The sequence below is a fragment of the Cygnus olor genome, chromosome 1 (genome assembly GCF_009769625.2).
Source record: "Cygnus olor isolate bCygOlo1 chromosome 1, bCygOlo1.pri.v2, whole genome shotgun sequence".
Lineage (NCBI taxonomy): Eukaryota > Metazoa > Chordata > Aves > Anseriformes > Anatidae > Cygnus > Cygnus olor.
The window spans coordinates 14,293,465-14,306,860 of record NC_049169.1 but is presented as its reverse complement, the minus strand read 5'-3'; the positions used below and the strand labels follow the sequence as shown (position 1 = coordinate 14,306,860).

The 13,396-nt window shown below is 36.7% G+C and overlaps 1 protein-coding gene across 9 annotated transcripts in view; it reads right to left on the bottom strand.

Moving 5' to 3' along the window:
- The window catches only part of KMT2E (lysine methyltransferase 2E (inactive)), a 67,675-nt gene that overhangs the window by 38,262 nt on the left and 16,017 nt on the right, over positions 1-13,396 (bottom strand). For all 9 annotated transcript variants that reach the window (XM_040544585.1, XM_040544581.1, XM_040544582.1 and 6 more), the window contains 5 exons: positions 11,127-11,311; positions 3,591-3,702; positions 3,011-3,240; positions 1,236-1,316; positions 230-288 (listed from right to left, as the gene is read on the bottom strand). In XM_040544585.1, coding sequence (XP_040400519.1) covers positions 230-288; positions 1,236-1,316; positions 3,011-3,240; positions 3,591-3,702; positions 11,127-11,197 — 553 coding nt within the window. In that variant the 5' untranslated portion in view covers positions 11,198-11,311. Of the gene's footprint in view, positions 1-229; positions 289-1,235; positions 1,317-3,010; positions 3,241-3,590; positions 3,703-11,126; positions 11,312-13,396 lie in introns of those variants that run through there.

Here is a 13,396-nt window from a genome sequence, read left to right as displayed (position 1 = left end):
ACAATTAAACTGGTGGTGACATCTTTTAAGAAAAGACTTGGAACTTCAACTATTCTGACATAAAGCTCTTATTAACAATAGTCACGCAACAGGTATTGATTTACTGAACTTTATATGCTGAAGGCTATCAAAATTACAAAGAACTGTGTATATGTCCTTACATCTATGCAGTTGATAATTTATTTTATAACCTTTATTGAAGAAAAAGTCTTTTAAAAGCTTTACCCACCTGACATATTTTCCCTTTTCCTTTGCTGTAACAGCACTGCCCTTTCTTTATCCAAATTCCTGAAATTTAAAAAAAATAAGTTTCACACTTACACATCAATATATCCAAGTATTTAAACAGAACTTCACTGTAATACAAGGCACATGTGGGCATTCAAATCACTTCAAAACATAGTAAAAATATAGGTAGCTCAGAAGAAAGACTGACAGTTGGCTCATGGATTACAACTGAACAGGCATTAAACCATTCTTCTGCAGATTCCATAAAACAATCATCACAATATAATAACAAAGATCCTAAGACAGTATGGTTCAAGCAATTTCCCAGAAGAAAAATATAATTTATTTCTAATTAAATGTTTTCTGAACACACGTCTTTTATTCACTGTTTAACTGACAATGTGCAACATAACTAACCTGTAGCATTTTATGCTCTGTATCCCAGAACAATTATTATTAAAGGCAGGTATAATCTACCTACTACATGGAACTAAATACCCTCCTTGTCATGTCACAGGACTTCAGGTTTGAGAGGGAGCATAAGAATACCCATTCCAGAGCAAGAAGTCCTTGGAGGTGAACACTGTAGCATACTGGAATGGGGCCATAAAGACGAAAGACGAGAAATATTGGTGGAGCAGCTGATCTGGAAGCACTGCGGTTATGGGTTCTCCACATTTGATAGCCACGAAAGAAAAGAGAATGAATTGTCTGCATATTGTCCAGCCTGAGAAAGGATCCACGACTCATTGCTATGACAGTAAGTGTTTCAATTGCTTAACCCTGTCATCTAGTGAGGTAAAACAATGACAACTGAACAAGAGAATGCACACTGGTTAAGGTCATCTGCATCAGAAACATAGCTTCTTCATCTAAAATCCTCAAGATTATGTCACATGGTCTGCATTTTTAAACTGTTGGTTGTTCCAGGACTACTTTGTTTTGTTTTGAAATATTCTCTACTCGTTCTAGCTGTTTTAGAGTTCAAAATTATCTGAACTACTCACCTTGGTTGACAACGTTCACACAGATATATGTCAGGAATATGCTGCCGGTCAATTCCCATGCAGTCAATGTGCTGCCAGACACTACAAAAAAAACACCCCCACCTTTTGGTTATTTTAAGTATGACTTTACAGACTCTGTGTGTGTAAATACACACACACACTTCATATATATATATATATATATATATATATATATATATATGCATACACACACACACATATATATCATGACAGGAGGGGAAAAAATCATATATATATGATATATGATATATCATATATATATGATATATATATATGATTTTTTCCCCTCCTGTCATGATCTTGACTCAGATTAAACACTACCTAAAACTACTTACTGAATTACTATCTTCATCAGCCCTCTGCTAGCTAGCTGACTTCCTATTCTGCTGATCACTCTGCAATTCCAATCTTCGGGCTGCCTCCCAATGCCTCTGCTTCCTTAGCCTTTTTTTTTTTGTAGGATTTTTTTTTTAATATGAAAAGGGAATTAATTTTCTTTCTCTCCTTCTCTCTATATATATTCCCGAAGCATTTCTGCAAAGCCACTGAATGCCAACATGACACCCACACCACATATTCCTTTGCTTGACAGCAAAGTCCTGTGTAGGAGCAGAAGTCACACGACTGGCAGGACTGTTGTGCAACACAGGAAGAGCTTTAACTGCTTCCCACAGTCAAGGAAGAAAGGCTGCTTGCTAGACTGAAGGCTAGAAGTACATGGGACACAAAAATCACTTGAGAATTTCTTACAGTTCTCCCAGCACCTTACAGAAAATCTCTTCTTCAAAACTAGCAGACTACCCAACCGGTGACAATCTACAGTTCCCCTGCTGAAGGAACATCTCTATTTCAAACTAAGAGAAAAGGTTACCAGAATCAAGGACCATTGAAAATGAACAAGCTTGTTATGTAAGCAGCCAGAGGAGTAAGACCTGAATTAATGTTTTAATTAGCTGTAGCAATCATTTTAGAAATATAATCTAGTAAATTCAGTAACATCAATTAGCTCATTATACGTATTGAATGAGAATGTACAGGCTAACACTGAATAATTCCAGAAATACGAGATTTGTCTTCTCCTGCTAAGTGTCCCACCTCTAAAAATTTCAAAGCTCCATTTTCCAAAATGCAATTGTTTAATAGCATCTGCTTATATAAGTAGCTACTTGATCATACTAAAACATGAACACAAGTTTAAATATTTTAACTCTGGTTTCCCAAATAAGAATCTGTTAGCTTTAAGAATTTCAATAACTATCGAAAGACCAAGTCTTTTGAAGATGAAGAGTTCTTATCAGAAAGATCGCACACAAGAGAGCCTGTGATTTGAGAAGCTTATGTCATATTACTTTGCTTCCTGCAAGTTTCTTGGTTTACATGTACATACCTCCCCAAAACACTTATTACTTGGTACCTTCAGATTTTTATTTCACCATAATGACAAATAACTTGGAGAAAATAAATATCCTTTTTAGAAAGAAAGGCAAAGATATCCTTACTAGAGCAACGATACATAAAGGTATGAACAAATTGACATGAATAGTTAAGACAGACTAGAAAAAAGTGTGAAATACTCATTACTCCTAAACTACTCTGCCTTTTAAAAAGCCTTCAACCTTCAAACATTGTTTTGATTATGGAAGATTCCTCTATCTTATGAATCAAGACTGTTAAAACACCATTTAATTGCACTCAATTTGTCAATGCAGCTTTAAGTCATTTTTTACTTTTTCAATACATTTAATATTCGTTACCTGCATTTGTCACAACAGATCATATATCCATCATCATGTGTAAAACCACAAATGCATCTGGTAATATCAGTTCCATAGCTTCCATCCTCTGACGTACTGATGGTAGTAGCACTGGAGGTTTCATCAAAGTTGGGAGTGGTAAATATGCCTACTTCATTCTTGCTTATAAGCACTGACGGAGGAGGAGAAGCTGGAGGCGTTGGAGGAGGCCGAGCACCATAGTTATGGTCCTAGATTTTTTTTGAAAGGTAAGTTACAGCTCTTAAGCGTCAGACATTCTGATGGTTATTTAAGCCAAAGTATAAGAATTAACTTTATAAGAAGTTTCTGAAGTTCTGTGCATTTTTCAAAGTAAATTTAAACTTGTTTCTGTCATTGCTCATTCTTGGTGTGTTTTTTTTTTTTTAACCTTCTTGACTATGTTTTACATAAAATTCACTATGTTCTGTATTCAGCTTTCTAATCAACCATTTTTAGGCTTTTTACCCAGCTCCCAATAAAATACAAAACTATAAGCATGAATCAGGAGTTTTTCCTATTTAAGGACATCATATTTTAGCACATTTAGCATGAAACTTACTGCATAGGGCAAACCAATGTAACTGTGTGAATGCGAGCTGCTGGTATACAACTGGTGCGGATAACTGTTCGATTTTTCAACTACCACAGGGCTAGCTTCTACAGATTCTGGTCTGCAAAACAAAAACAGAAGAATAATAAATAGTTATACTAATGCATATATTTAATTTATTAATGTTATGTCAATATACTTGTTAGTTACGATAATTGTTTCACAACTGCTAAGTAATTACCCGCTGTTCCTGTTAAAAAGGAGCATACAAAAAGGTTCAGGAATACAACAACTATCGCCACCAAAACCACTTTTGCCCCCACAACTGCCCAATTAAAAGAAGAAAAAAAAATCACTTTTCTTTCATCTAAAAGGAAGCTTCCAGAGCAGCAGAGAACTTATACCTCTGTAGCTACAAAACTTTACTCAAAGAAAAAAAAAAAAGAGTACATGCTAAATCGTTTCACATAACCTGCAAATCTGGACAGAAAAACATGTTACACACTTTGTCAGGAATTCATCAGTCAGTATGCACAGATCTATCGAGCTGCAATAAAAGCTAAAGAAAGGACTTCAGCTTAATTAAGACAAAAGACAGAAACAACAATACGCACAACTGCAACCCGTTGTGGACACAGCCCCAGTACTAGCACCGACACTATGAAATTCTGCAGAGACATCTAGCGGTAGCATCAGCACATGACTCTCAACGTCTTTATGAACCAGCACCCACGGCGGCAGAGAACTGTTTCTACAAACGGAAACCTTAAGTAGGGCAAATCTAAAAAAAGGCACTTATCGATTTATTTTTTACCTTGAAAGAAAAAGAAGTGAACCATTTTCTAGATACACCTTGGTAGAGAAAGGCAGTGTCACCTCTAATAGAGAAACTATGGTTTATATGTACTAAATCACAATGCAAAAGTTGAGAAAGGTAAAGGAATATTAAAACAGGAAGAGCTTTTTGAATCCAAGAAATTGCACCTTTTCTCAGTTCACGTGTCACTAACTTGTTGATTTTGCACTGCACCACAGAATCCAATCAAACCAGTACAAACTTTAAAAAAATGCAGCTAGGTAACTGCATTAATTTGATTATTATTATTTTTTAAACACTGAGAGGCAGAGCGAAATATCAGCATCTTTTAAACTGAAATGGCTTTTGACTAGCATCACATATTGAGCCCAAGTGGGTACTTTTCTAATTTTAGTTTTATTGTGCATCAAATCTTTTTCCCCACAAAGATTCAGTAATTCCTTGAGCTGATGTTTTAAAATTGGTCATTCTGAATCCTAAGTTAAAACAGAAATTCACGTGTTTTTCTCAGACATTAAGACATAAATGTAAGCTTTTTTAATATGCCATGAAGTGAAGCTAGCTTGATTTTAGAAGACACCAGCAACTCAAACTTTCTGCTAACATGTCTGTAAGAATATAATTATTCTTCCTGGGAAGAACATACAGAACTGGAAGTGTTCCACTAATAACTTTAGCAGCTAATTTCTTCTCATTAGCTTTTCCCTTTGTGATCTTACTGTGCAGAAAGAATCGCTAGTTAAAAATGCTATCATCAGGTGAAGACATTAGTCACAGAAGTTCAGAGGGGAAAAATCTTTTGAAAAATACTCATGTTTCTAACAGTCACCATGCCAGGTGGGGGGGATGTACGGATCACACAAAGTACTAGCAGATAAGAAACAGAGCTTGTAATTACAGTAGCATGAGGGGAAAACCAACAACTCTGAAGTCACTTGCCCTTATTTACCTCAAGCCCAGAAAAATTCTCATTTCTTTTCTTACCCTGCTTCTCAGCTGGAAAGTACTTTTATCAGAGTTTGTTGGAATTACATCCTGGAAGCAGACAGGTTCATCAAGCCCAATTAAAAAAAAATAATCAAAAGGACACTAGTTGGAAAAGCTTTGTCTTTTCCACAGATTTGCCTTTATCTGCATTTGGGCAGTTATCAACACCATTAACGTCACCTAGCTAATCCTTCTTAGATCTTGCCAGTCCAAATACCAATTAATCAAGAGCCAACTATCCATCCAATAAACAAATCAATCAATCTTAACATGCCCTCAATACCCACTACTTCACTAAGTGAGCATTCAATGAAAGATACAAGAACAGAAACATATGTCCTAAAAAGGGAGGTCATACATATTTCATCAACTGACTACAAAATTAAAAGGCACTCTTGCAAAATATGAAGCAAGACAAAAGACTCTACTCCTTAAAATGTATTTCTACCTACATTAGACGTTTACAAACCACTTAAGAGAAGCACTTTAAAATTTAGAAATTTAGAGGCATAACTCTTGTGGGAAGCAGAAGCATTAAGCTTCTAAAAAGGAAATGCAGAAATAAATACAATCCGTTATCCCTAATTATTTTAATACTTGTAGAACACAGAGTGGAGGGTTAAAACCAAAAAGGCACAACATTCATCTGAGCAAGAAAAAACAAAAATGGGTTGGGAGAAAACTGGGTGAGAAGCAAAGACAACTAAGCCTTCATATTAAAAAAAAAAGTTTAACAAGCAGTATATAAGCAGAATCAGCTTTCAGTAAAGCTTTTTTCCCCATCCAAATACTCGGGGGCACACCTCTTACTAAAATTCTTAATTGCACAACCAAATAAAGCATTAGATGCCACATTCAATTATTATTTTTTTTAAAACTGTTGTTCCTTATCCCAAAAATCTAATCTTCAGGACTCAATCTTTCTACCACTTACATGTCTGATCAACTTCTAACACCCAAAACACAGCTTCGGAGCTAGCATCTAAGTACTTGATTTAGAAGACTACAACCATGCTTGGTTGCAGAGAAACCTATTATCTACACTGACTATTAAAAATGCAGGAGAAGACAACACAGGGAAAGCAGATGAAGGAAAAAAGCCTACTATACAAGGCTAAAGATTACAAGTATACATCCTGGATAGTTCAGTTCCAGTTATATCCTAAATAAATGCTTGCACCCACCACCCCCAATCTTTCCACTGGCATTATTACAGGCATCCCGAAAAGCAAGTTTTCGGGAAGAAAGAGCAAGCTTTCAGATCTGAAGGAATGCTCTGATATTTTCCTTGCTTGTTTCTTTGACCTTAAACCAGTTCTGTACCAAACTGAAATATCGAGCTTGGCACTCTTCTGAACATGCCGCATTTTTCAGCCTTACCTCAGACAGCTGGACCCTTACTATGGGGAGAAGGTACAGTATTTTCAGTTTTCATGAAAACCCTATTAGAATATGGTATATTTGGAGTTACACCCAAATCCTAAACATATGCTCTGAAACAAACAAGTATTACCATGACATGCTGACCATGACATTTTGCTAAAGTGCAATTTGTTAGGTGTTATGGTCAGCAATTCAAAACCATGCTAAATACTCAGAAGTAGCACAACAGAAAGGACCATTAAAAAAAAGATACTCGTATGTTCCTATAATGGAAAGATACTCACATGTTCCCAGTTTGCAATGACTTTAAACATTCTTGTAACTTGAAAACAAGTTAAAAAAGCAAAGATACTATGTTTTCTTATAAGAACCACTCGAATTTCAGCCGCAGTTGAAAACTCTCACGTTCGGCGTTATTTCCTAGAGGTTATATTTAACAGTACAATGTAAACTGAAAAATATTCTGCACATTGCCAGCAGATGGCATTAGTGAAAAATTAAACAGGCTACATATGAAGTCAGTTCACAAAAAAAGTCAGTCCCTATAAGCTTATAGCTCACCTATATTAAGGGAATAAACTACAAACCATTCTAAGCCAATGGTAATTTTTTCTTTAAAAAAGTCCCCCTGCCCCCATCCCATTGATCTCAAATACCATTTTGTTTCTGCCTGAGCGATAATTACAGAAAAGGTGGTAGTTTTTGACTACCAAAACTAAATTAGTCCTTGGAATCTGGGACCCTCAACCTCTTCTGTAAAACTCTCGGTATTCAAATGAAAAATAATCTCATTAAAACTAAAACTGTCATACTGTAAAGCTTACCTTAGGAAGATTAGCTAACACTACTTCCCAAAAGCACCTTTAAAACTCCAAATGAAACTTTCTTGCTTCCAAGTATGCTTCAGCAACAGCAGCCTGCCATGCACCAGGTTTGATCAGCCTAATCAGAGAGTCTGGGTTTGCTTTTCCTTTGTACCAGCACACCTGAGCATTATCTGGCTGAAGGTCAACTCAGATAAAGGAATATAATTTATTTTGTATGAAAAGCAGATAACATTTTCTATTTCAACACACTTCACCTAGCCAAACACATCAGATGGCCTTAGCTACCCAGAGAACAGAAAACCGAGCACTACTTCTCTACCACCAACTGCTACCTAAACATCCTCTACCAGGCCCTACAGGTACAGGCTGGTCTGATACCATTTATCAGCAACCTATCCATTCTCCTATAACACTTCAGAAAAAAATAATCCCTGTTTCAACACCAGCTAATGGGTTAAGTTTGTATTGATTTTTATTTAATACCATAACATTCATAACCTTTTCTCCTGGATATTGAGCTTGATACAATGATCCATACACAGTGGGTTTTGGGTTCAAAGTACATTCATACATTATATGGGCCTTTTCTCTAGAAAGCTGGCTCTGTATATTACTAAAAGGTCTTTAACGATAAGAGGGATTCTCTTAAAAAGTCACTGGTATTCATCTTTAGACAACCTTTTACAAATTTTACACCTGCACTGAATCAATGTGATGAAATACTGTAACACAGAATCACAGAAAGCGAGGCTGGCGGGGCCCTCTGGAGGCCAGCTGCTCCAACCCCTGCCCAAGCAGGGACACCCAGAGCAGGCTGCCCAGGACCACGTCCAGGTGGCTTCTGAAGGTCTCCAAGGAGGGAGATCCAGAGCCTCCCTGGGCAGCCCGTGCCAGTGCTCTGTCACCCACACAGCATAGAAGTGCTTCCTCCCCACGTCCCTCTGGATGGCAGCACAGCCCTCTGGTGAATGAGCCCCTCCCCACAGTTCTGTGTTACCTGCAAGCTTACTGAGGGGGCACCGTACCCCAGTGTACAGATCATTAATGAAGATTTTAAACAGGATTGGTCCCAGTATTGGCCCCTGGGGCCCTCCAGTAGTTACTGGCCTCCTTATTAGAAGTATCTAACAGATAAACTACCCACCATTAAAGAAACCACCACACTAATCCCTAATCCCTTAGTTTAAAGCATGTTTTATCCTTTAGGGCTCCTTCTCCTACGTAATTAGGTTTGTCATTCCCCCTCACTCTTGTGTTTGCTCACGCTTCAGCAACTAATGAAGCAACATCAGACCTGTCAGTCACTGTGAAGAAAGTCCAACTCCTCCCACCTGGGAAAAGCCCAGAACCTGCTCAAAGGTCTATCTATAATCACTATCAATACTATCTATGCCCAACATATCCTTGGAAGAAGACATAAAAAGTACACTTAAAGCAGATAATAACTGCATAAGCAATTCAGGTAACCTTTTTTTTTTTTTAATCAGTGTTAAGTACACAGTTTTGTGTCACGCTTTTTTAGGTACGGACATGGCTTTTAGATAAATTAATCATGCAACTAGCTATTTTTCAGCAACGATATTCTCAGAGATTATATTAATGAATCTAACTGCTAACAGTCACCTAACATCTGAAGAGAAGCAGCACCTAACTGGGTCTCCATGCCACAGTATCAAGCAAATAACACCGTGAACTACTTTGTTTATACTGACAACTATATTTATTTATCCTAATTTCAGCATGGCTTGCTGAGTCTGCAAGTAATGTTAGTAACCTCGGGAACTGTGACCTCCTCGAAACATGAAAATCCACAGGAAAAGATAATGGAAAGAGCTGTGAATGATTCACACTGAATTATTTAACACAGAGTTAAAATCATTTTCTGTACCAAGGAAACCAGCATTCATGGTTATGAAATAGAGATCAACAAATCAATTTTAAAGACTTTAATGCAAAAGAGTTTCATATAAAGGATTTTTAGTTTTCTTTAGATTAAGAGTTCTAGTAACCTAGATTAGTAAAATAACCTCATATACAACTGAAAAAAAAACACAGGAAAGAAACATCCCTTTAAAAAGCTGTTTGAGTTCTTAAGCGTGTGACAAATTTCCTTCAGTATTTGCAAGAAAAGGTATCTTACACTGAATAATGTTACTAGCTTAGCACACACTCTCAAGCAAAGATTTTATGCACACTACTTTTATTGATAGTGGTCATTCAATGCACCTGTTAAATGAAGGACCAGTTTGTGAAGTTTATTTAAAATCTCTCCATAAAACAAATAAGTCTAAACCATTGCTTCAATATCTAAAGCAAACAGACATTCATGTGTTAACCAGAAAAATTAAGGGCTTAAATTATTACTAAAGACTGTCTGTACTCAGAGGAAAGTAAGAAGTAACAGCATCTCAAATAGTTAATATAAATGACGTATTTAGCAGTTTTTGCTCTAAGAAATGAACTGTTCTTTTTCCCCCCTCTGTTTATGCAAGGAAGTGTACAAAACGTAGTGTGGCTTACACAAACTCTCTTGATCTTTAACATCACCTTTACTGTCTTGACACCCACTTTTTCACAACTCATCTGTCACGTTTTACTAACACAAAAGCCACAGAGGAAACAGGAAAAAAAATCCAGATACTGCTCTGAAGTACACAGAGCTGAATGGGATGATGTCCTATGTAAACAGGTAGAAATAATAACATCTTGGTCTTTTACTCCTCAAGTTGATCAAAATATTATTTCTTCTCTCATAATGTTCAAGAGCCAGGTGGATCCTACACACATGGAAAGATGTTTACCCGAAAGGAAAAATCTCCACTCAGAGCTGAACGACACCTCAAATCTAATTCATCTATACTCTGTAGACTCAGGCGATAGCAGGAAAAACATAAAATTAAAAAAACACTATGCTTATTTCATGCAAAGCTTCTTGAATTAAGGATTTGTTTTGCAACCTTTTATAAATGGCTATCCAATTTTGTGCTGAAAGAGCAATTTTTTTATTTTCTTTTATTTCTTTTCTTTTATTCTTTTTTATTTTTTTTATTTTCCTATTATTTTCCACTGATTTTTCAATATAAAATACCTTTGTGAAAACATAGCGTTAGACAATTAAGACAGGCCTTTAACTTTCAAAAATAAAGGCACTCTTATAATTATTACTGCTCTTTTGCAATTTACCATACCAGAAGATTTTCCCACCCCAACATGGGAAGTTGATTTTTTTTATTTTTAAAACACAGGTTAAGAAAACTTAAATAGTAAAATATTGTAAATGTGAAAGGTGAATCAGGCAGTATCTGCATTTCTCAGTCTGATAAGGAAGAAAAACATGCATCTGTAGAACAGTTTACCTTTTCTCCTTTACTCTCCTTAAAGAGAAAGAAATTGACTTAGAAGTTATTAAGTTATTACAAACACAGTATAACTAGAGACTGATAAGTCTTCTCCAACTGTATTAAAAAGTCTCAGTATGACAAAATAGGTAATTAAAAACAGAAAACTTACTCTTTATGTTAACATACTTACTCTGAGCCTGCAGCCATTTCCAAATAAGAAGTATCTGCTGTGTCAACCCCCAATGGGATCACTATGCTCATGACGTTCGTTTCTGATAAATTCGATTACTACAGAGTCCTATGCATTGGTATCCAAAACACTGGGGCATGCCAGCCACAGTGCTCATTGCAAACATCTAAGTGCATCCACAAACCCTGTTAAAAAAAATATAAAATAAGAGGACTGAGTTGGATCATTTCAAAACAAGCAATTTACATCACATACTTAAAATTACCATTAGTAACAGTCATTTCAATAGTTTTATTTTATACAAGCAAAAGGAAAATAAAGTGTTCTATTTTCTTTAAGAGTCGTTAATATCAAATACACTTTGTGATGATCTCAAGGCTTATTAAAGTATTACAAACTAATTAACATGCTATTGTTTAAATTGATGATCACAAAAATGCATTCATTACATTCAGTGAAGCGACAAAGACTCGCTTTAGAGGTAGCATACCAAACATGTTCAGACCAGGTGTTCAAGACCAGGCTGGATGAGGCCCTGGGCAACCTGAATCTGGTGGGTGGCATCCCTGCCCTTGGCAAGGGGTTGGAACTGGGTGATCTTTAAGGTCCCTTCCAACTCAAAGCATTCTACGATTCTGCGATAAACATCAGGTACACTTGTTTACTGGTCTATTTCATCAGAGCCCAGCTGCTAACTTTCAACAGAAATCTGATCAAATAATTTTTCAGGTATTTCTCAGAGAGCATTCTTCACATATAAAAAACACAAAAACTTTCAGCGTTCACAACACAACTTAAACATTACATAAGGAACAGTCCCAGAACTTCCATTCTTTTCAAACCAAAATAATTCTAATGATTCACAAATAATGATATGAAATGACAGTTTCAACCTCATTTTAACAGATCACCATCAAAGATACTATACACATAGGGGGCCAAAGTAACAAATGAAAAAGAATCAGTAGTAGTTTTTAAGCTGTAGAGCAATAATGCAATCTACTTTGACTCAGGCAAGTAAAGAAAACAATCCCACCTAGATGGTAGTTATTGCCAGTCTCCCACTTCTCTATTTGGGAAGGGCAGAACACCGGACAGCACAGAAGAGGTACAAACAACTAGAGCGCCTCATCTGTCCCCACTCAGAGATTAGAGAACTGATGTATTTTTTTTTATATCCCAAGACAGACGAGGTTTTCCACATGTAGCCAGGTAATTGAAGCAAAATGTCCCCACCTTCACTACCCGCATCATTATGTATTACAAAGTCCTTCACGTGTGTCAGAATTGCCAGAACAGAGACCACCCAGCAATAAGCATACAATGACTTAATAAATACACTTCTTCCATTTGACAAAGTGTTCCACCCTAGCTGAAGTCTATAAAAGCCCGACAGCTTTGAGACCAACATATTTTAACACTCCTCCTTGCCAAACACACTGCATCGCCAAGAAAAAGCTAACTGGCCTCAACTGGAAAATGGTGTGCTTCTAACAAGGATTCTTCAGAAAAGCGCTGCAGACTTAAACCTGAATTTGCTCCCTTTGTTGATCAAGTCAGTACCTCCATCTACAACATTAACCATCCCCAAGGGATGAACGACAAACATCTCTATGGGATGAACTGCCATCAAGTCTTTATCTAACTTAAATTTTAACTCATTGCTGAAGTCTGGCAGTTAGTATCAAACACCCTGGCATGCTCAGTGTCTAACCTTACAGTTCATTATTCCTCAAGACAGCAGCAGTTGTGTTTTGGTCCTATTAAATGAGTCACCAAATGAACTAGAAAGCAATTGGGCCAACCAGCCATTGGGGTATCTTGCTTCCCTCAAGTTACCACTGAGCATTTCCTTACCAAGTATCACAAACATCAAACCGTATCGCTAGGCTATAAATAAAATTCAAGACTAAAACATACTGTTTTCAAGAAAAAGCAGCAAGAAAAACCTGCTAAACCAAAAGCAGATACAGAGTGGTAGCAGGCATATAAAAACTCCAAATCCTCCTCACCGTTTAAGTGAGTGCTCATCCTGTTGCCACATGGTTTACTCATAGGGTAGGAACCTTAAACTGAAGGCTTAAAGAAAGCCTTACGAACAACTTATAACAAAATTCATTTTCCATTTAGTTCCCTTCTGAAAAAGGGAAAAAGTTATATTAATTCCTATTCATGAGCTGAAACGAAGCTATGAACTTGTTTAATCCACGTAAAGCACATGTTAAGACAAGGTCGATGCCCCGTCATCTGCAGTTTCACCCATGCTAACA